The sequence below is a fragment of the Littorina saxatilis genome, linkage group LG15, assembly GCF_037325665.1.
Source record: "Littorina saxatilis isolate snail1 linkage group LG15, US_GU_Lsax_2.0, whole genome shotgun sequence".
NCBI classification, from domain to species: Eukaryota; Metazoa; Mollusca; class Gastropoda; order Littorinimorpha; family Littorinidae; genus Littorina; species Littorina saxatilis.
This window is the reverse complement of record NC_090259.1, coordinates 38,049,499-38,071,152: the sequence shown is the minus strand read 5'-3', so window position 1 is coordinate 38,071,152 and position 21,654 is coordinate 38,049,499. Positions and strand designations below refer to the sequence as shown.

Sequence of the window (21,654 nt, the reverse complement as noted above, 5' to 3'; positions counted from 1 at the left end):
ATAATTATATACCCTTTCAATAATGTTGAACAATATAAAGGATTTCCACTAGATCTACAAACAATTCGTTTTTCTTGAAATATGATTTCAGTAAATTTACGAATTTTCTAGCCCTTCAAATCAGGAAATTTACACATTTCCTATATTTCTTTTTTGGATTTTTTTTAAAATTCCTGAGTGAAACAGAAAATTTACACATGTACTGATATTTTCAGGGATTTTGTAAATGTCCAAGTTAGGAAATGGTTTTTTTTTTTTTTTTTTTTTTTTTTTTTTTTTACTGACATGCTTTTCGTCCTTAAATAATTTCCCTTCTTTAATTTTACCAATCTTGACGGTATATATCGAGGGGGTAATGTGACCACGGGGCCAAGATGACATCGTTACACCGGATCACAGATGGAATGGATAGCGCATCCCTTCTTATTGGCTTTCGCAACACTGAGGCGTGCATGTATGCAGTAAGAGAACGGTCGGTTCGTTTGGGTTTGAGCGGGATACGATTAAAGGGAGGTAAGCAATCAAAGATATCAAGCTGTGATGTCATGGTTGCTTCCCGGATCCTTGTTATTTTTTTCTGGCTTCTTATGAACAACTGAAACCGTGTTGATGTTGTTTTTCTACAGATTTTGTTTTCCCTTTTAGTATAATTTCTAACGGTTTGGAGTAAGGTGGAGACTGTCATTGTTCAAGCAGATTCAAAGCGCTTATATAATTTTTAAAATGGCGAGCAAGCGAATGAGAGAAAGAGAGAGCGAGTGAGAGAGAGAGAGAAAGAGAGAGAGAGACACACACACACACACACACACACACACACACACACACACACACACACACACACACAATCACGTACACACACACTCACACACGCACACACTATGTTATCATAGCCTGATAACTCCCAAATGCAGAATTATGTGAAGGAAATCACGAATAACACTGTAACAGGCAATATTGCTATTTCATATGTTACGTGGATATCCATTGGTCAATTGGGCAAAACTGAGCTCAGTGCAAAAGTGATATCGACGACATTTCCGTCGATATCAGTTTTGATATCGACGACCTTTTTATTTTATTTTATTTTTTTTTATTTTTTTTTTTCATTTACAAAATACTCAAACGTCTCAACCCTAATTCGCAATTAAACATTATATTTAAATCAATAGGCCTACCATATCTAAACTTGCTGATACACATTTTTGCTATCAACAAAATATGATTTATAATTTTGTTTGTTGGGGTATGCATTCCTGGTAAATAACCAAGCAATACATCATGTTCTGTTAATATAATATTTTCTTTCGTATTAACAAAAATACATATAATAACATGTTCCCAAAATAACCTCATTTTTCTACATTTCCAATAAAAGTGCTTGTCGCGGACAGTTGTATGTAGTTATAAGGTTCCTGGGTCGGGCGTTGCTGACAGGTACCTGTGTCAAGGTGGGAAGACCGGTAGCTGGGCTTAGCTCAGTGATTCACGCTTTGCACGCATTGCACGGGACGTTCACGGTAAGCTGCGCGCTATTTGTAGGGTTCACCGTTTACCTGGTTGCTGACTGAGAAATTCATAGGCATTCTTTTTTCTGTCTCGGCCGAGACCAGATGTTTGTCGAACGGCTTCGAAATTCGTGTGTGAATTGTCGTTTGAGTTCGAAGTTATTTTCAGTAGTAATGTACGTCTACTGTGGACTTTGTTAAAGTCGGTTGCGTAAAGTGCGCGATGTTTTTCATTAGCCTGTGTGAGGTAAGTCAAATTTCTTGGTCTAATTGGATAGACTTTTGTCAGTTTTTGCTGAAGGTGAATTAGCGGCCGGTGGCAGGGGACAGGGAACCTACATTAGTTACCAGTTGTACTGTTTTGTCTCGTCTTTGTGTTGTTGTAAATAGTGTTCATCATAGGGTTTAAAAGGAAATCATTATAATGGTAAATTATATCGTAGAAGGAAACCAAAGTTTAGTCATTGTGCTTCCTCCTCATCCCTAATAATGATGTCTATTGGAGGAGGAAGTCACGTGTCTTATATTTTTGGGGAGAATATTGACTTTGGCCTTCTAGGCTTTCAGTGTTTACTGTCGAAGACAGACCGGACGGGAAGGTGCGAACCCTAGCTTCACAGCATGGAGGAGGCTCCACCACGCTGCTGCTTGAGCAGCCAGTTTGGACTCTCGCATCGTCACCCCCACGCTGCTGTGTGAGCAGCCCCTCTGGATCTTCTCCGAGGCTTCATCACGCTGTTTTGAGCAGCTATCTTGTAACGTCACAGCGGCGTAACCACGCTGCTGTTGGGCAGCAACATCGAACCGGCGCCGTCGCTGCAGAGCGTGTGCCGTGTGACAGCTCTTAACTGGGCTGATTCTCTCACCCCCGCGACAGAGACGCAGGTGTCGACCCGAGGGCGCACCCCCCCCCCCCCTGAATTCGTCGAACGTGTAGATAAGTACTTTCTTACGATAGATATCATTTATGGAATGAGGAGGGCCTTTATGACGTACGTGCTTTGTGTTTGACTGTCCTGATTGTCTCGTATGTCGTTTGTTGACATTATTTTGACTGTTGTGTACTTTCTCATGTTCATTATGTTCATCCTCATGCATTCGTGGTAACCCTTTCATTGTTCCATCCATCGTCACCCCCATATTTCACCCAACTGGGAACTATTAAATATTTTCATTTAGTTACATCGGTGTTCTGTGAGTGCTGTGTGGTGTGGCCAAAGTTTTTGTGTGAAAAACTAAACATGCAAACGTGCATGCACGCGACAATGGCGAGCTTGCCAGGATAAATTCTCTTTGAATTCAAGGAATTCACTTCATTTTTTGTCGTTGGCCACACTTCCCATACACTGGACACTGATGTACGGTAGTTAATTAGCTTTTGTTGTTGTCTGGTAACTGTGGGTGGTTGGAGGGGCCCGAGGGTTAGCATCAGGCCTTGTGGGTTTCCTGTCCTTGTTACCAGTCAGCTGTGCCTTGTTTTGATTTTTCATGTTTTGGCTAACCGTTTGCTAGTTTGTTCTTGTTTATGGAACTTCGTTCTGGTCGTGTTCTTGATGATAGTGCTATCATGGCGTCTAGGACGGAAAGTAGTTCGGATAGGATTGCTAGGTGGCGTTCACTTGCTGAGGAGCTAGGTGTTAAATCTGCCAGTATTCCTGAGTTTATTGCCGAGCGGATGACCCGTGAAGATGAGAAACAGGAAAGACTAGAACTAGAAAGGAAAGCTTATCAGGACAAGCTAGAACTGGAAGAGAAAGCTTATCAGGACAAGCTAGAAGTAGCGCGTCGAGAGACTGATGAGAGAGTTAAGTATGTTCAAGCTCAGCGAGAGACTGATGAAAAAGCCGCATATGAACGTACTCAGATGTTTGAAGAAAAACAAAGGCAAGAGAGAGAGGACCATGACCGTAAGCAAAAGCAGGAAGGAGAAGAGCATGACCTTCGCATGCAACTCCTGCAGAGAGAGTCGGAAAGTAAGAGGGTGAAGAGAGGAAGTAGGGATGGAGCTGATAATGAGGGAGATTCCTCAGGTGAAGAAGAGTCTAGTGACCTTCGTGGTTTTCGGCCTTCCATACCGATGTTTGATGAGAGCAAAGAAAACATATCTACTTGGTTGAAAAGGTTTGAGAGAGTCGCTACCTTGTACAAGTGGAAGAGAAATACGTGGGCAACTAGGGTCTCGACTAGGTTGTCGGGTAGGGCTGTAGAAGTGTACAACACTCTGGATGATGATAGTGCAGACGACTATGACGGTTTGAAGGTCGCGTTGTTAGGCCGCTATCAGCTCACAGCCGAAACCTACCGCCGTCGTCTCGGAACCTGCAAGAGAAAAGAACATGAAACGTTCAGACAGTTCGGTGCTCGCATTGAAGAGAATTTGACTAAGTGGCATGAGCTTTCCGAGATCACAGAACTGAAACAGTTGGTTTTGCTGGAACAGTTCTTGCAGACCCTGAGCGCGGACATGGCCGCGTACGTTAAGGAGAAAAAACCTCAGACGTTAGCCGAAGCAGTTAAGTCCGCTGAGATTCATTTTGAAGCACACCGTGACAGTAAGAAGTTTTTTCAGCATGATCGTGATCAGGGTGGAAAGGCTGGCGTTGGTGAAAAGCAGAAAAGTGGAGATAACTCAGTTGGTACATCTGGTAGGAAGTGTTTCATCTGTGAGTCCCCCAAACATTTGGCTAGAGATTGCCCCAAGAAGAGCAAGTCGACGGGAGCGGTGGATAGTGGTCCTGAGAAGTCTTTACCGCCCGTCAGTGTACCCACTTTGTGTACTCCCTGTAGCCAGCAAGACTACGACCCGAGATGCCTGGTTGTGGTAGATGGTGTTGCAGTGGAGGGGTTGCGTGATACTGGATCTCAGGTTTGCGTCGTGAAGAGTTCATTAGTTTCAAGGTCTCAGTTCACAGGACAGGATCTTGAGGTTTCTATGGCTGAGAAAGACATCAAGAGGCGCTATCCAGTGATTAAGGTTCAGGTTGATTGTCCTTTCTACACTGGTGAGGTTGAGGCTATCGTCATGGATACACCTGTTGCTGATTTCATTGTAGGTAATCACGCCCGGCTGGGTGACTCGATTGTTCTTCCAGTGTACGCTGTGTCCAAGGTTGTGTCAGTTGTCACTCGTGCTCAGGCAGCCGCTGAAGGGAAGAAGTCGACTTTGTTACATGTTGCTGCTCCAGGGCTAGAAACAGTCACCCCTGAGCAGTTGCATGACCTTCAGCGGAATGATTCGACTTTGAAGAGTTGTCGTGAGGCGGCAGATCGCCGAGACGTCAGAACGTCTGGTCACTCCGGTGAAGTTGGGTTTGTTTGGAAGAAGAAGATTCTGTACCGTGAGTATCGCGGTGGTGGTAGCGTCTATACTCAGGTTGTTGTTCCCCAGCAGTTGAGGTTAGGTGTTATCAAGTTGGCCCATGAACCGCCTATGGGAGGTCACATGGGTGTCCAGAGGACACGTGATCGAGTTTGGCAGCAGTTTTTTTGGCCAGGTATGTGCGCAGACATACGTCGCTTTGTGTTGTCTTGCGATCAGTGTCAGAAGGTTTCTCATAAGCCACAGAAGGTACCGTTAGGTAAGATGCCTCTCATCGATACGCCGTTCGAGCGGGTGGCGATCGATCTGGTGGGTCCCATCATCCCTGCTTCTGAGTCTGGTAACCGGTACATCTTAGTGTTTGTGGACTACGCTACTCGGTACCCGGAAGCCATTCCATTGAAGTCGATTGAGGCTGTGAAGGTTGCAGAAGCGATGTGGGCAGTCTGGACTCGAGTAGGAATTCCCTCAGAGATTTTGACAGACCGTGGTACCCAGTTCATGTCCGAGGTAATGAAAGAAGTGGAGCGTTTGCTGGCCATCAAGGGTTTAGCGACTACTCCGTACCATGCGCAAGGAAACGGATTGGTGGAACGGTACAACGGAACACTCAAGACCATGCTACGCAAGCTTGCTCAAGAGAAACCGAAGCAGTGGGATCGCTACATTCCTGCACTCCTCTTCACTTATCGTGAAGTTCCACAGGAGAGTCTGGGATTCTCTCCCTTTGAGCTTCTATACGGCAGGACAGTGCGAGGACCCATGTCTGTTCTTCGCAACCTATGGACGGAAGAGCAAGTCGATGAGCAAGTTCGCACTACTTCTGAGTATGTGGTTGACTTGAGGAACCGGATTGAGGAAACCTGCAAACTGGCGCGTCAGAATTTGTCAGCTGCTGCACAGAAACACGCGAAGGTGTTCAACCGGAAGACAGTTCGAAGACAGTTCCAGCCTGGAGACAAGGTTTTGTTGCTGCTGCCGCAGAAGAAGAACAAGCTGCAGTTGTGTTGGCAGGGACCGTTCGACGTTCTGGAGAAGAAGGGCGAGTCAGACTACAAGATTCGGATCTACGGGCGTGAGAAGCTGTACCACGCCAATCTTCTCAAGTTGTACAGAGACAGACAAGGGCGACAGGGTCAACCTGTGGTAGGGTTTGAGTTAACAGAGATCAGAGGCGACCTTTTCAGCTGTGAACCTGATGATGCTATGGCCCACTGCGTCAGTGAAGATCTTGAGATGGGAAAAGGCATTGCCGTTCGCTTCAAGCAATCGTTTGGAAAAGTTGATCAACTTAGAGCACAAAACAAGAAGGTGGGAGAGGTAGCTATACTACCGGTAGGTGCTTCCTACGTTTACTACATGATCACCAAGAAACGCTACTTTCACAAACCCTCCTACAAAACGCTGCGGTCCTCCATGGAAGCTATGAGGGACCACTGCAAGCAGAACAATGTCGCTTCCCTGGCCATGCCGCAGATCGGATGTGGATTGGACGAGCTGAACTGGAGCGCCGTCCTTGAGATGATCAAGGAAGTCTTCAAGAACACGGACATAACTGTTAAGATCTACGCCTTCGGTGGCTAAGAAACACAGTTTTTGTACATTTTTGACGTGCATGCTACAGGAATAATGCATATCTTTTTGTTTGCTTGTTTTGTCATGTGCGGGTGATTCCCGGTAGTCGCAACGTGGGAGCCGACTACCTCAGTCGGGCATGCGTTGAAGAGGGATCTTTTGCCGTGTAGACAGATGTCTATGCTTAACTTGGGGGGCATTGTCGCGGACAGTTGTATGTAGTTATAAGGTTCCTGGGTCGGGCGTTGCTGACAGGTACCTGTGTCAAGGTGGGAAGACCGGTAGCTGGGCTTAGCTCAGTGATTCACGCTTTGCACGCATTGCACGGGACGTTCACGGTAAGCTGCGCGCTATTTGTAGGGTTCACCGTTTACCTGGTTGCTGACTGAGAAATTCATAGGCATTCTTTTTTCTGTCTCGGCCGAGACCAGATGTTTGTCGAACGGCTTCGAAATTCGTGTGTGAATTGTCGTTTGAGTTCGAAGTTATTTTCAGTAGTAATGTACGTCTACTGTGGACTTTGTTAAAGTCGGTTGCGTAAAGTGCGCGATGTTTTTCATTAGCCTGTGTGAGGTAAGTCAAATTTCTTGGTCTAATTGGATAGACTTTTGTCAGTTTTTGCTGAAGGTGAATTAGCGGCCGGTGGCAGGGGACAGGGAACCTACATTAGTTACCAGTTGTACTGTTTTGTCTCGTCTTTGTGTTGTTGTAAATAGTGTTCATCATAGGGTTTAAAAGGAAATCATTATAATGGTAAATTATATCGTAGAAGGAAACCAAAGTTTAGTCATTGTGCTTCCTCCTCATCCCTAATAATGATGTCTATTGGAGGAGGAAGTCACGTGTCTTATATTTTTGGGGAGAATATTGACTTTGGCCTTCTAGGCTTTCAGTGTTTACTGTCGAAGACAGACCGGACGGGAAGGTGCGAACCCTAGCTTCACAGCATGGAGGAGGCTCCACCACGCTGCTGCTTGAGCAGCCAGTTTGGACTCTCGCATCGTCACCCCCACGCTGCTGTGTGAGCAGCCCCTCTGGATCTTCTCCGAGGCTTCATCACGCTGTTTTGAGCAGCTATCTTGTAACGTCACAGCGGCGTAACCACGCTGCTGTTGGGCAGCAACATCGAACCGGCGCCGTCGCTGCAGAGCGTGTGCCGTGTGACAGCTCTTAACTGGGCTGATTCTCTCACCCCCGCGACAGAGACGCAGGTGTCGACCCGAGGGCGCACCCCCCCCCCCCCCTGAATTCGTCGAACGTGTAGATAAGTACTTTCTTACGATAGATATCATTTATGGAATGAGGAGGGCCTTTATGACGTACGTGCTTTGTGTTTGACTGTCCTGATTGTCTCGTATGTCGTTTGTTGACATTATTTTGACTGTTGTGTACTTTCTCATGTTCATTATGTTCATCCTCATGCATTCGTGGTAACCCTTTCATTGTTCCATCCATCGTCACCCCCATATTTCACCCAACTGGGAACTATTAAATATTTTCATTTAGTTACATCGGTGTTCTGTGAGTGCTGTGTGGTGTGGCCAAAGTTTTTGTGTGAAAAACTAAACATGCAAACGTGCATGCACGCGACAGTGCTCAATATAATCTATTTCGTTACAGAGACTACACAAATTATTTTCTTTCAACTTCATCTTGTGGAGTAAAATGTTTGTGGGGTAAATATTATGTAATATTTTCCATTGAAGCAACTTTAATCTTTCTTCGCTAGTACATTTAATTGCCAAGAGCCAATATTTCTCGTCAATGGAAATATTATATTTATGTAACCAGAATTTTACAGAGCAGGGTACGCTTGCTTTTGCATTTGTTAAAATAGCGCGGAACTGTTTGGGGGAAGGTTTTTTTAACAGGTCTTGTAGACAGGGCCCAGATTCGTCGCTCGCGTTTCCGTTGGCTGTGTCCTCTCGCAGCGCACGCGCGCGGAGGGCCGTGTGCAAAGCATTATACTAAAAAAACAGTGGTACAAATCTGTTCATACGGGACAATATTACCGTCTATCCATATATCACGTACAACATTCACCTCAGCTTTAATCCAATTTTCAAAACACAAAACATTCTTTTTAAAAACAATATCTGCATTATTCCACAAACATTGATCAATAAATCGTTCTTTTTCTACAAACAAAAACAAATGTCTATTCTCAATCTATTTTTTTAAAACATGTTGCCAAAATTTCGATTTTATTCTCATCAGAACTGTCTCGGGGTGGCAGTTGATTGAAAACAACACAGACGACTTCCAAGAACGTCATAATAATGTCTTGGAACTAATTTCCAATTTTGAAAATCTGTTTGCTGTAGCCTAGCTGCCCAGCATAACAAAAAGGATGTCTGCATATCATGCATGTTTATCATGTTAATACCGCCCATTTCTAATTTATCACACAAAACTGTTCGTTTAACCTTCTCAAAAGCTTTAGTGTTTGAATACTTGCGTTTTCACAGAAATTTAAAGAGGATAGTGTTCAGTCTGTCAAGCACTTTTGTCGGAGCAGAGAGTGCCTGAAAAACGTATACAAACTGGGATATAAAAATGTTTTAATTATGCACAATTTACCGCTAATACTTAAATTTCTTCTTGACCACATTCCAACAGTTCTTTCAATTCTATCAAAACGTTTTGACCAGTTTTCTTCAATGTCAGAAGCAACAATATCATTCCTAAATATAATACCCAAAATCTTTAACTGTTTTGTCCATTTTATTTTTCAACATTGTTCTGGGCTGTTCTTCATGGATCCCAACCACATTGCTTCGGTTTTATTTTGATTCAAATTTAAATTTGAAATATACGAGAACTGTTTTACTATCAATAATACCTGTTGCAGGTCGTGTTTGTCTTTGAGAAACAGTGTTACGTCGTCTGCATACATTGCCAGTTTTAACACATATTCCATATTTCTCTCTCGATCAAATGATGGAAAATTCAGTCCTTTTATGGTCTGATCACTGCGGATTTTAATGGCTAGGAGTTCAAGGCCAAGGACGAAGGCCATCGGAGAAAAATTACACCCCTGACGGATCCCGGTTAATACGTCGAATTCCTCCAAGTTAGGAAATGTTAATATATCATACGTATAGCTTTGTTTTTTAATTTTTAAAGAAAACACCCTTGCGAATAGGCCACAGTGATGAAAGTGTCCTTGCTTTCTGTTTGCAACATCTTGCAAATCGCAATGGATACTTTCAGTCTCTCGCATGCAATACGAGCTTCTTTCCACCTTGACACGAACCAAAACGAACCACACATCCTCAGTATTGCTGCTTTCGACGTAGACTTGGAAGCTGTTGATATTTGGACTGTGTCCACACGGAAGAATGCTCTGAACCAACGAAACAGCTGAAACTGACCTGTGTTGATCAGATCGATTTTGTTAAAAAAAAATAGGTACTTATATCCAAGAACTAGGCTACACGTACTTACAAAAATATATTTATCAACGGCAAGAAAACTTCGTCTTGAACCCATCAAACCATTATGTCTCGATGCTTGCGATCCTTCGATGAACAACCTTGTCTTGAGAAACCAGGGGGTCACGTGCGACTGATAATCGATCATGTGGAGAAAAAGAAAACTAACGGGTGGCAACATCCGCCACTCTCTCTATATATAACTCTGTGTTGACAGGAACGTTATGAACTGTTATGATACGGATATGTCGTTCCCCCCGGACAAGATTTTTTAATTTTCAAAGGAGATCAAGATTCTTAACAAGATTTGAAGGAACACATGTTAACATTATGACATTTTAGAACACTGTTTTTTAACAGCGATAGACCTGATTGTAAATACTGTTTTTTAAGTATGGAGCTTGCTATGTAAACTGAGAAAAGAAACACAATTGCATCGATCTCGAATAGCAATATCAGCTAAAGAGACGATACAAAATAATGACCAACCAACCAACCAACCAACCAACCAACCAACCAACCAACCAACCAACCAAACAACCAACCAACGGATATGACGTCAGTTCAGGGATTCATTTTTGAAGGAGAGACAGAAACTGGACAGGAGCATCAAAGTCACCAGTTCTTGTGATAAAAACAGGATGACAGAGCTGCGTATGTTGCACCACACTTTGAAGTAATCCCACACTTTGAAGTAAATTACTTCAAAGTGTGGGGATGTGCCCCACACTTTGAAGTAAACCCATTTTTTACTTCAAAGTGTGGGGGGATCTTCCCACACTTTGAAGTAAACTCAGTTTTTACTTCAAATTGTGGGGGGATCTTCCCACACTTTGAAGTAACTTACTTCAAAGCGTGGGACTTTTGCATCGCCTGTTTGAGCCTGATGATTTTGTCAAAAAAAATGGCAAAGTCTTTTGGATGAGTGAACAGAAAAAGTGAGCGAGCCAAGAAACATAGTGATGTTTGTTATGAGGCTTTAAAGTGTAACTAAACAAGCAAAAGGGAAAAAAATCGTTCAGCAACCTTTACACTTTGATATGAAGAAGGGCCTCATATACTGTCGAACTGCGAAAAAAATTTTTTTTCTCTCACTCGGACACTGTTTGACGGACATGTGAAGTGCGCGCCAGGAACGACAATCTTCTTAGTTTACCTGATTAATGCCCTTAATTTTTGGTTCTGGTACTTTCAGTTCCGGCTGTTGTCATCACTCTACCAAAATAATAGATCAAACGGAGTTTTCGATTTTTATTTCATGGTTCAGAAAAATATTGCTTATTTTCTGAAGTCAACCGTTTTAGCGAATCTTTCTTTGATTCTTAAAAGTCATTTCAGATTTTTGAAAAATAGTTAACGGTTAGTAATTACCAATATATTGTAAACAAACATATCGATAGGTTTTGGTAAGAAGACACAAGTGCGATGAATGTGGTACCAGTATTTTTGTGGTAAGTAAGGATGCATTTCTTTGCTGTAAGCACATTTACAATGCACATTTAATCTGTTTAGCAACATAAACGAAAGCATGGTACAGTGCCGCTTGTTTGTGGTCTATCTTTTCGCGGCAGATGCGTAACAATTAGGGTCTCAGTTGGAAAAAGCTGCTCGGAACCAGAGCAGATTTGGCTTGGGTTCTTTGAGTGTGAATGATCGACGAGTGGCTTGACATTTTTAACGAATCATTACTGTAGCCTACTTGAAACCATCATCTGTTTCTGAATTTGTCATCAGTTATGATTGAGCAGTCTCATAGGAATCGTCCATAAAATGTTAAACCGAAAAAGGGCAGACGATTCTGAATCACACAGGCTGCTGTACAAAATCAGATCTAAAACGATATTTTGAACTGCGACGTCTGCGTAAATGCCCTGAAACAAAATACCTTGTCCTGGTCATGTGTATACACATCAGCTTCTATTGGGAAGATCAGTATTTTATATTAATCACAAATACAAGATTAGAAATAGTTCTGAAGATCGCCTTTGATTTCAGTTTCAGCGGCAAACTAGCAGATCTGTCCAAACCGGCATCGTTTCATGGTTGAAACTTGAATAATCCCAAATAGATCTGAGTGGGGGTAAGTTTTATAGTATTTCAATTTTGTACGGCAGTTTTATTTAAAGATAGTGTAGTGGATGTCTCTGGTGAAGACTACAGTTATATGAATTGTTTGTTGTAATATTAAAATGATTGTTCTTTATTTACACAATTGAATAATTTGTATTTATTTGTTTGCAGATGACGGCATACTGAGTGCTCCAAGAACATACGCCTGCTGGCTTTTTGTGTCTTTTCTGAAGACGTCGAGGCAAGCAGAAGTCACGGTCCTGGCCACACACACACAATGACATGAACAAGAAATGATATTTTTTCATGGGCATATCCAGTATTAAAACTTTATTACCATGCAAACGCAACGATTAGAATTTAGAGACGGTCATCGGTCACACACACACACACACACACACACACACTGGGCGGATCCGGAGAGGGGTTCCGGGGTTTCCGGACCACTTAGGAGCCGGCCTTTGTATTCTAAGTGACGATTTTGGAAAGAAGTTGGCTAATTAGTTTGCTCAGGTTGCGCCAGATCGATCAATTGTCCTTGTTGTGATTCAAATTTTTCTTCTTAATATATTTACTTTTTTGGAAGGTGTATTGGGGGATGTTTCTTGGCTCAGATTGATCCATTTTCCTTGTTTTTATCAACATTTGTCGGACCCCCCCCCCCCCCCCCCCCCCCCCAAGGAGGTTGAACGCTTCGCGTCTTCAACTAAACGCTTCGCGTCGTCAAATTGTCCCTCAAAGAAATTTGAAAACTCCCGATCCCCCCTAAAAATGATGTGATCCGCCCCTGCACACACACAAACACACACAAATAGAGAAGTAATAAATGGATACAGTTTTTCTTTATTTAAATTACAATCAGATGTGGTCGTAGAACAGGCACTGTAAACAAAACCTAGCATATGATATACCACTTGTGTGATGTTTCGGTCAATATCTTTATTTTCCTTTCAGAAATACATTGGCGTTTTGAATGTCAAGGGAAGTGATACAAATGCTGCAGCGGACTATCAAGAACGCGAAGGCAAACAAGGTAAATACCTACTTCTGACATTAGTTTACGTATTAACTCTTTCTATACTGGCCATTATCTCCCCAGTCTCTCCCCAGAAACTGGCCATTTGCATGGGTTTACAAAAAAATTCTCAAAAATAAACAAAACATGAAGATGCAGCCTTCAAACTCATAGGTTTTATTGTGAATATATTGCTAAAACATATACCAAAGTTTGGTTTCATTGTTGTGAAAAAAAATAAAAATATGATGCCAATCCTTCATCAAAAACCGAAGAAAATCGTCATTGTAATAAGTTTGCTTTATTCTAAATCAAACGACTAGGATAGATGACAGACACAACGACAAACACGTTTAATTCTATGTAAAACATACACAATGCGCACGTTAACAAGCTGGCCATAACAATGTGCCCATCGTGCATGAAGTGTGGCTTTGGTCGGATCAGTAGCCGTGCTTTGTCTGCGATGCTAAACATGAAATTTTGTTAAAGCGACGATTTAGCAATGTTGTTGTTGCTGCTGCTGCTGTCTGTTCTTGTCACGACATCTCGCCATAAAACAGTTTTTTCCCTCCTGATTCTGAGAAGAAGCTGTTTAATTGTGATATCAGGCCTAGGAACCCCTGATTTTCACTTGGAGCATTCTCAAAGAAACTTAGCGTATGTTAAGAAAAATGAGTGTACTCCACACTTTGTCTTTTGTTGTTCGTTGTCGTTGCATGTCTACCGTTCCACAGCCACCTACTATAAGTGCAAGTGTTAAATGACGTATTTCCACAAAAGACTGCTTGCAGAGAATCATGTGATGCCAATGACAAGTAAGGACATGTGGTAATACATACCACGTTTTGGAACCAGGGAAAATGCAGCACAAATTATTTATCAACCAAATTGATTGACTTGTGCACCATGACAAAAGTTTTCTTTGATCCATAAAAGGTCTTTTGCCAGAAAAATTGCTCTGAACATCAAGTACCCTGCAAGTTGTCACACATTTACATTATTGAAATAAAAAGAAAACACACCAGTAACCAGGTTAGGTACGTTAATATCTATAATCAATATCTCGGCACGTTACTGCCTTCTTCGGGATGGTAAGCTGAACATTATTGAACAAAATAATCGGTTTAGATTGTATACTTTGATTCCTGAACGAAGAAGCAGAGGTACTGCATACAACTAGGACTGTAATATCAGCTTTTGCCTGAAACACACACACATACACTTATAAAATTAATGCAATGTCATTGTATGAAGCCAGAACAATCACTAACTTACATAGTTGGTCACACAAGTACCCATCACTGAACAATAAATCGAAGTCGGGTGGATTCAATGACTAAAGCAGTAAAGGCTTTGAAAAAACCCTCATCACAAAACATCCCCCCCCCCCCCCCCAAAATAAAAAAATAAATAAATAAATGAAATAAAACAGGTTGTGTATATAGCGCAGTAAACACCATGCAGGTACAAGCGAAGATTTGACAGAGATTATCCTTGTTTTATATAGCACACATTTTCTAGTTTTAATCTCTCTCTCTCTCTGCACCCTCTCTCTCTCTCTCTCTCTCTCTCTCTCTCTCTCTGGAAAGTAATTTATTGACCTGTGGGTTATTTGCGTTTGTATGTATACACATTGGTGATTCGTAAACTACATGTTATGTTGAAAGAGATTGTCAAACAATATTATATGGGGTGTCTTAAAAAAATGTATATCAACAAAATCTGTCATTATTATCAGGCACACGGTTTTAACAAAGCTATGTCACGGAATGCAACATAAGTGGCTTAAAAAGTCGTGTTTTTGTGTGTGCAGGATATTCGCTAGGACAGGACCTCAAGCTGAACCAGCACAACAGCGATGCATTCTTCCATGGCTTCCACAAAAGTCTTTCACCTATAGCGGGCATTGCATACAGATAGTCCCTAACCCTCCTTTTTATATTTAGTCAAGTTTTGACTAAATATTTTAACATCGAGGGGGAATCGAAACGAGGGTCGTGGTGTATGTGCGTGTGTGCGTGTGTGTGTGTGTGTGTGTGTGTGTGTGTGTGTGTGTAGAGCGATTCAGACTAAACTACTGGACCGATCTTTATGAAATTTGACATGAGAGTTCCTGGGTATGAAATCCCCGAACGTTTTTTTCATTTTTTTGATAAATGTCTTTGATGACGTCATATCCGGCTTTTCGTGAAAGTTGAGGCGGCACTGTCACGCCCTCATTTTTCAACCAAATTGGTTGAAATTTTGGTCAAGTAATCTTCGACGAAGCCCGGACTTCGGTATTGCATTTCAGCTTGGTGGCTTAAAAATTAATTAATGACTTTGGTCATTAAAAATCTGAAAATTGTAAAAAAAAATAAAAATTTATAAAACGATCCAAATTTACGTTCATCTTATTCTCCATCATTTGCTGATTCCAAAAACATATAAATATGTTATATTCGGATTAAAAACAAGCTCTGAAAATTAAATATATAAAAATTATTATCAAAATTAAATTGTCCAAATCAATTTAAAAACACTTTCATCTTATTCCTTGTCGGTTCCTGATTCCAAAAACATATAGATATGATATGTTTGGATTAAAAACACGCTCAGAAAGTTAAAACAAAGAGAGGTACAGAAAAGCGTGCTATCCTTCTTAGCGCAACTACTACCCCGCTCTTCTTGTCAATTTCACTGCCTTTGCCATGAGCGGCGGACTGACGATGCTACGAGTATACGGTCTTGCTGAAAAATGGCATTGCGTTCAGTTTCATTCTGTGAGTTCGACAGCTACTTGACTAAATATTGTATTTTCGCCTTACGCGACTTGTTAAAAATTCTTTAGACCAATTATCCCTCTGTTCCCATGTTAAACATGGAATAATTCTGGACAAATGCGAGGACGTTAGCTTTTTTTAATTTTATTTTTTTATCATTTTACTTATCATTAAAACTTGTTTAGATTTCGATTCGTAAACCATTTACAGTAATCCTTTGTTTTTTTAACTTTGTTCATCTTACCACAGTCACTTCGTTGTTTAGATTTATCATTAAATTTGTTACCATTATGCAGGAAAAATGTAGAATAAAACCAGGAGAGCTTTCAGTAGAAGATATTTCCTGTGTCAAAAGTTAATGCTTATTCTGATTGATGGGTGCTCCAAACTAAGTTATTTTGACTGCCTTATTCGAATTCATTTCCAAGACAGGGCTGAGAAGTGGAGAAGCTTAGGAGAGTATCGTAAAAATTGTCTGGGTGTTAATGCAAAACTTTCGAATATGTCAGAATTTACTTTAGAGATTTTAAATACAGTTAACTGACATAAATGCTATAACTTCTACACCAATTGACTGGATAACTTCATATTCAGCATACTTAAACTTGATTTTATGCATGTGCAGTTCACAAAGTTGCAAATTTGTAGGTTAAATTATCTAACTTTTGCATCACCAATGACACCAACGCTTTCGTGTCTGAGGATTGCCCTGAACCTAGCTGTAACTGCATGCTTTCTTCAGGTCATCGATAGCCTGGGGGTTGAAGGGGATGTTTTTACATACTCAGACATTCAAAATAATCAAAAAGGTAAAAGCCTGAAGGGTTTAAATTAGGTAAAAATGGCTACCGCTCAATGTCAAAACTCGTTCTGTTTAGTCGACCCCCGAATTTGGAGAAAAAAATTAAAATTGCACAAAAGTCAGACCATTCAATTTACAAAATTGCCACTTACTGGAAAGGCAGAACATAAACTGAAGTTAATGAATACCATATATAAAATAATTGGTTCAACAGATGGAGAAGTAATTTGCATGGTTGTGGGTGTCCTTTTTAGGGGGGTCAACCCTGTAGAAGAGACGTTTTTCTTTAATTATCAATCCGTAATATATTGTTTGTTATGCATACAAGATTAACATTGACAAATACTTCAAGACTCCTCATTGATCTTAAGAAATGTTGTGGTTTATTTTGTTACTGACTGATTCACTTTCTATTCACTTTACTCTACATAAGTCACGACAAGAAAAGCAAGGGAGGTAATTTCTTCGGAAGAGGTAATTCTCTCCCCTCAGAACGATTGTTGTAGTTTGTTTGATTTTGTTCCCTTCTAATAAGTATTATTTAAAATAGATCTTTACATCTTGATGTGAAAGGCGCAGTACCCCCCTCCCCCCAGGATGTTAAATTCTAGGTTGTGTCCATGTAAAATCCTGATCCTAGTCGAGATCCGAGTTGGTTTTTCATGCAACTGTGCCTCTTTATGCCACTCAATTAGACATACTTTGCAATCCATAATTGCACGAAACAAAGTACAGGAAATACGTTGTTGTCGTGTTTTTAATATTACATAATGAAATAAAAAATGTCACAACTGGTTTCGTGTTGGGCTTTCTCTCTCTGTCTGAATCTCATAATTACTTCCTTCTGAGGCCTGAAATGTGTTGCAGGCATTGTTCAGCTTACATTTATTGTTACAATTTTTGTGGATATGTTATTAAGTGTGTCTGTGTTTCTATCATTCGTTATCAGTGTGGTTAAAAAAAAAAAGCACACGTCAAAGTAATTTACCCTTCATCATTATCAAAACATGCAGATACAGGTAATAAATATTTGTGATACTTTAAACAAATACAATGTTTTTTTGTTGCGTCTTTTCTTTTTTTCAGAGCAAACACACATCGTAATTGTTCAAACGTGTATATTCTGCACTTTCTAATACCCTGCATGGATCTCCAAATCAAGAATAATGAAAAGTCGTCTAATAGCCCTGCAGCACTCACACGAGCATGATAGAAGCTTGCATGCATGCACCCAGGCTCGCTGTCTTCGGCTAAAAGAGCTTACCGTTGGATCTTCGCTCAGACAAATGTAGCTGTCTTGTCCACTTGCTCCTGTCGCATAGATCTGCAATGTGCAACATCATCTTTGATTAATAAGTCTGAGGCACAGACAAACACACACGCGCGCACATTTGCGAGAGAATGCACGTCAGTCTATTCAATCAAACAGTATAAAAACATACCTCAGACGTGGTGGTGGAAACTGGACATTCGCCGTATAACAAACTCAAGAGATTCATTTGTGTGTGTATGTTTAATCAAAAGTTCATCTTGGGCACATTCAGTCTGTATTGTAACAGGACCCATCCCGTAAAAACTTCGAACAGATCTATTAAATTCTGAAATCCTTGACAAGTTTTTTTTCCAATCATCTGTATCTGACCGAAGTAAAAAAAATCAAAAAAATCAGCCAGTACACGCATCTACCCCCTCACACGACAATACATATGTGGTGAAAAAAGGAATCGAGAGGGGGGGAACAAGGAATAAATTAGATCCAGAAATAATTCCACTTCATCATTCCAAAATTCAAGTGTGAAGTGATCGGATACTGTGGTAAAGATACGTGCTTAGTATCACAACTGAAAATACAAGCCCTAGGGTTTTAAATCAAGGAAACAATTAAAGTTAAGGAAAGATCAACAGAAATGTCGAGAACATGTAAAATATTGTACTTACAATCCGTTTCAGCATGCTCTTCGAATAATAATCTCCCAGTCAGCCTCGTGCTTACGACTTCGACAGGATGTTGCCTCTCACGCTGAGCCAGTACATTTGGAGTGAATTCAAAGGCCAGAGATGCAGTACAAGCACATTAGTTAGATCCAATTCATTTACATTGCTACCTTGCCCAATTTATGGTTATTTCTGTTGGTAACATCACACATGTGGCAAGCAGTGCTTGTTGCCGACTCTGCTGGGACAGGCAGCAGACGATTTTATTTAGGAACCAAATAAAATTCTGATTGGTTAAAACATAAAACCGGAACTCAAAGTACCACTTGTTCTTTGGAAGTATCAAATCAAGAACAGATAATCAGGTAAATCTGAAATGGGTTCAACACTTTTAAAAAATCGTAGTAAATCAGAAAACACAGTAAACGTTGGAAAAATCGTCCAGTATCGCTTCTACAGGTCTATACTTGGACAAAACATAAAGCAATTCAGTAAAGCTGACACTTCAAAATGTCTGTTTAGTTACACTTTAAGCAATGTCCCATTGTTGAGTGTGACGAAAACTCGTGGTGACGATTTTAAAACATGTTGGGTCACGCATGGTCCAATCTTACATGGTCCAACCTTACATGGTCCAACCTTACATGGTGCAACCTTACATGGTCCAACCTTACATGGTCCAATCTTACATGGTCCATATATATATTATTGGACCATGTAAGATTGGACCATGTAAGATGGGACCATGTAAGATTGGACCATGTAAGATTGGATCATGTAAGATTGGATCATGTAAGGTTGGACCACGTAAGGTTGGACCATGTAAGGTTGGACCATGTAATATTGGACCATGTAAGATTGGACCATGTAAGGTTGGACCATGTAAGGTTGGACCATGTAAGGTTGGACCATGTTATATTGGACCATGTAAGATTGGACCATGCAAGGTTGGACCATGCAAGGTTGGACCATGCAAGGTTGGACCATGTAAGATTGGACCATGTAAGATTGGACCATGTAAGGTTGGACCATGTAAGGTTGGACCATGTAAGATTGGACAATGTAAGATTGGACCATGTAAGGTCGGACCATGTAAGGTTGGACCATGTAAGATTGGACCATGTAAGATTGGACCATGCGTGACCCAACATGTATTAAAATCGTCACCACGAGTTTTCGTCACACTCAACAATGGGACATTGCTTAAAGCCTGATAACAAACATTATTATGTTTCTTGGCTCGCTCACTTTTTCTGTTCACTCATCCAAAAGACTTTGCCATTTTTTTTGACAAAATCATCAGGCTCAAACAGGCGATGCAAAAGTCCCACGCTTTGAAGTAAATTACTTCAAAGTGTGGGAAGATCCCCCCACACTTTGAAGTAAAAACTGAGTTTACTTCAAAGTGTGGGAAGATCCCCCCACACTTTGAAGTAAAAAATGGGTTTACTTCAAAGTGTGGGGCACATCCCCACACTTTGAAGTAATTTACTTCAAAGTGTGGGATTACTTCAAAGTGTGGTGCAACATGCGTAGTTCTGTGGTAAGGTGCACTGTAATTTAGTTTCTAGTGTGTTTCACTTTCATTACTCTATTATCCGAACAAGTCGCGTGAGGCGAAATTACTACATTTAGTCAAGCTGTCGAACTCACAGAATGAAACTGAACGCACTGCGTTTTTTTCAACCAAGACCGTATAGCATCGTGGAAAAGGCAGCAGTGAAATTGACAAGCCAGTATAGCGCGGTAGTTGTTGCGCTGAGAAGGATAGCACGCTTTTCTGCATCTCTATTCTTTATAACTTTCTGAGCTTGTTTTTAATCCAAACATAACATATCTTTATGTTTTGGAATCAGCAACCGACAAGTAATGAAGGGCAACATCTGAGGGCGCGACAGAGCGGCCTCAACTTTCACAAAAAGCCGGATATGACGTCATCAAAGACATTTATCGAATAAATGAAAATTAGGTCTGGGGATATTATACCCAGAAACTCTCATGTAAAGTTTCATGAAGATTGATCCAGTAGTTCTCTCTGAATCGCTCTACACACACACACACGCACACACACACACACACACACACACACACACTCACACACACACACACACACACACACACACACACACACACACACACACACACACACATACACCACGACCCTCGTTTTGATTCCCCGTCTATGTTAAAACATTTAGTCAAAACTTGACTAAATATAATTACTTGGAATTTGGGTTGCTTCCTCTGAGTGAAAAGCTAGCTTGAATGGTATGAGTGGTGTTTGTTTGTTTGTTGGTTGGTTGGTTGGTTGGTTTGATTGAGTGTTTGTTTGTTTGTTTGTTGTTGTTTTTTGTCTTAAGAACCCACGAGGATCATGCGAGATTGATTTAGTATTGATCGTATTATCTTCTGTGCTGGCCTACTCTTTAGAAACTGTTCACATTTAACCTTCACCGGATCACGCTTTGTACGACACAAGTCGGATACCTTATAAAGAAGAATTAAACGTAAAACATATGGGTCGTACACGACCCACGCCATCAGAATAGGGATAAACACCGTAAAATGCCTTTTTTAATTCCATATGGGTCGTCCACGACCCACAACATCTGCACTGTGTACGTAGTTCAAAGGACGTCATTGTTTATTTGCTTGTTTGCAAAGATAATCCTTTAAAAATTGGTCGATAGGAAGGTTCTATGGTGTTTGAGAATTACATGAAGTTTCAATGAAGAACTCCCAAAAGGTTTGGAGATACAGACACTGTTGTGAGGCTCTGGGTCGTCCACGATCCAGATAGCACGGTGAATGTTAAGGCGTATCGCAGTGACAGAAAGTTTCTAAACATTCAGTTTCGTTTACAGTAGGCACTTTAAATGTTGTCAATGTTAAATCTCAATCTCTTCCAAGAAGTTAAGAATCTTGTCCGTGCTTAGTGTACGACCAGTACTCTCCAAAGATGCGGTAAAACGTTTATACCTGTTCGGATGCCGAAGGGTTATCTACGACTCATACTTTGTACGTAGAGTCCTTCTTTAAAAGGTTGTGTCGTACAGTCTATGGACAGTGCCATACAAAGCAAGATCCGGCTAAAGTTCAGTTTTGCCCGTATTCACAAAATCAAAATGTTAAAGTGGGAAAGGCTGAAAAACTGAAAAAGACCAAACAAATGTTTCAACATTTGGCGATGCTTACGCACGGAAGTGTGGCTCATCGTGCCATTGTTGGTCGCCC

General features: G+C 41.0%; 1 protein-coding gene and 2 long non-coding RNA genes across 3 annotated transcripts; 2 read left to right on the top strand and 1 right to left on the bottom strand.

Moving 5' to 3' along the window:
- Nucleotides 1-3,072: 3,072 nt before the first annotated feature.
- LOC138948011 (uncharacterized) lies at nt 3,073-6,408 on the top strand. Its single transcript, XM_070319539.1, has one exon. It carries the CDS (start codon nt 3,073-3,075, stop codon nt 6,406-6,408), a length of 3,336 nt encoding a protein of 1,111 aa, XP_070175640.1.
- A 6,394-nt stretch (nt 6,409-12,802) lies between these two features.
- On the top strand, nt 12,803-17,539 carry LOC138949268 (uncharacterized). Its single transcript, XR_011450213.1, has 2 exons — nt 12,803-12,936; nt 14,735-17,539. It is a non-coding gene; the product is annotated as an uncharacterized lncRNA (long non-coding RNA).
- Nucleotides 12,936-18,951, bottom strand: LOC138949267 (uncharacterized). Its single transcript, XR_011450212.1, has 3 exons — nt 18,424-18,951; nt 17,750-17,809; nt 12,936-14,122 (listed from the first exon to the last, which is right to left on the bottom strand). It is a non-coding gene; the product is annotated as an uncharacterized lncRNA (long non-coding RNA).
- Nucleotides 18,952-21,654: the final 2,703 nt, after the last annotated feature.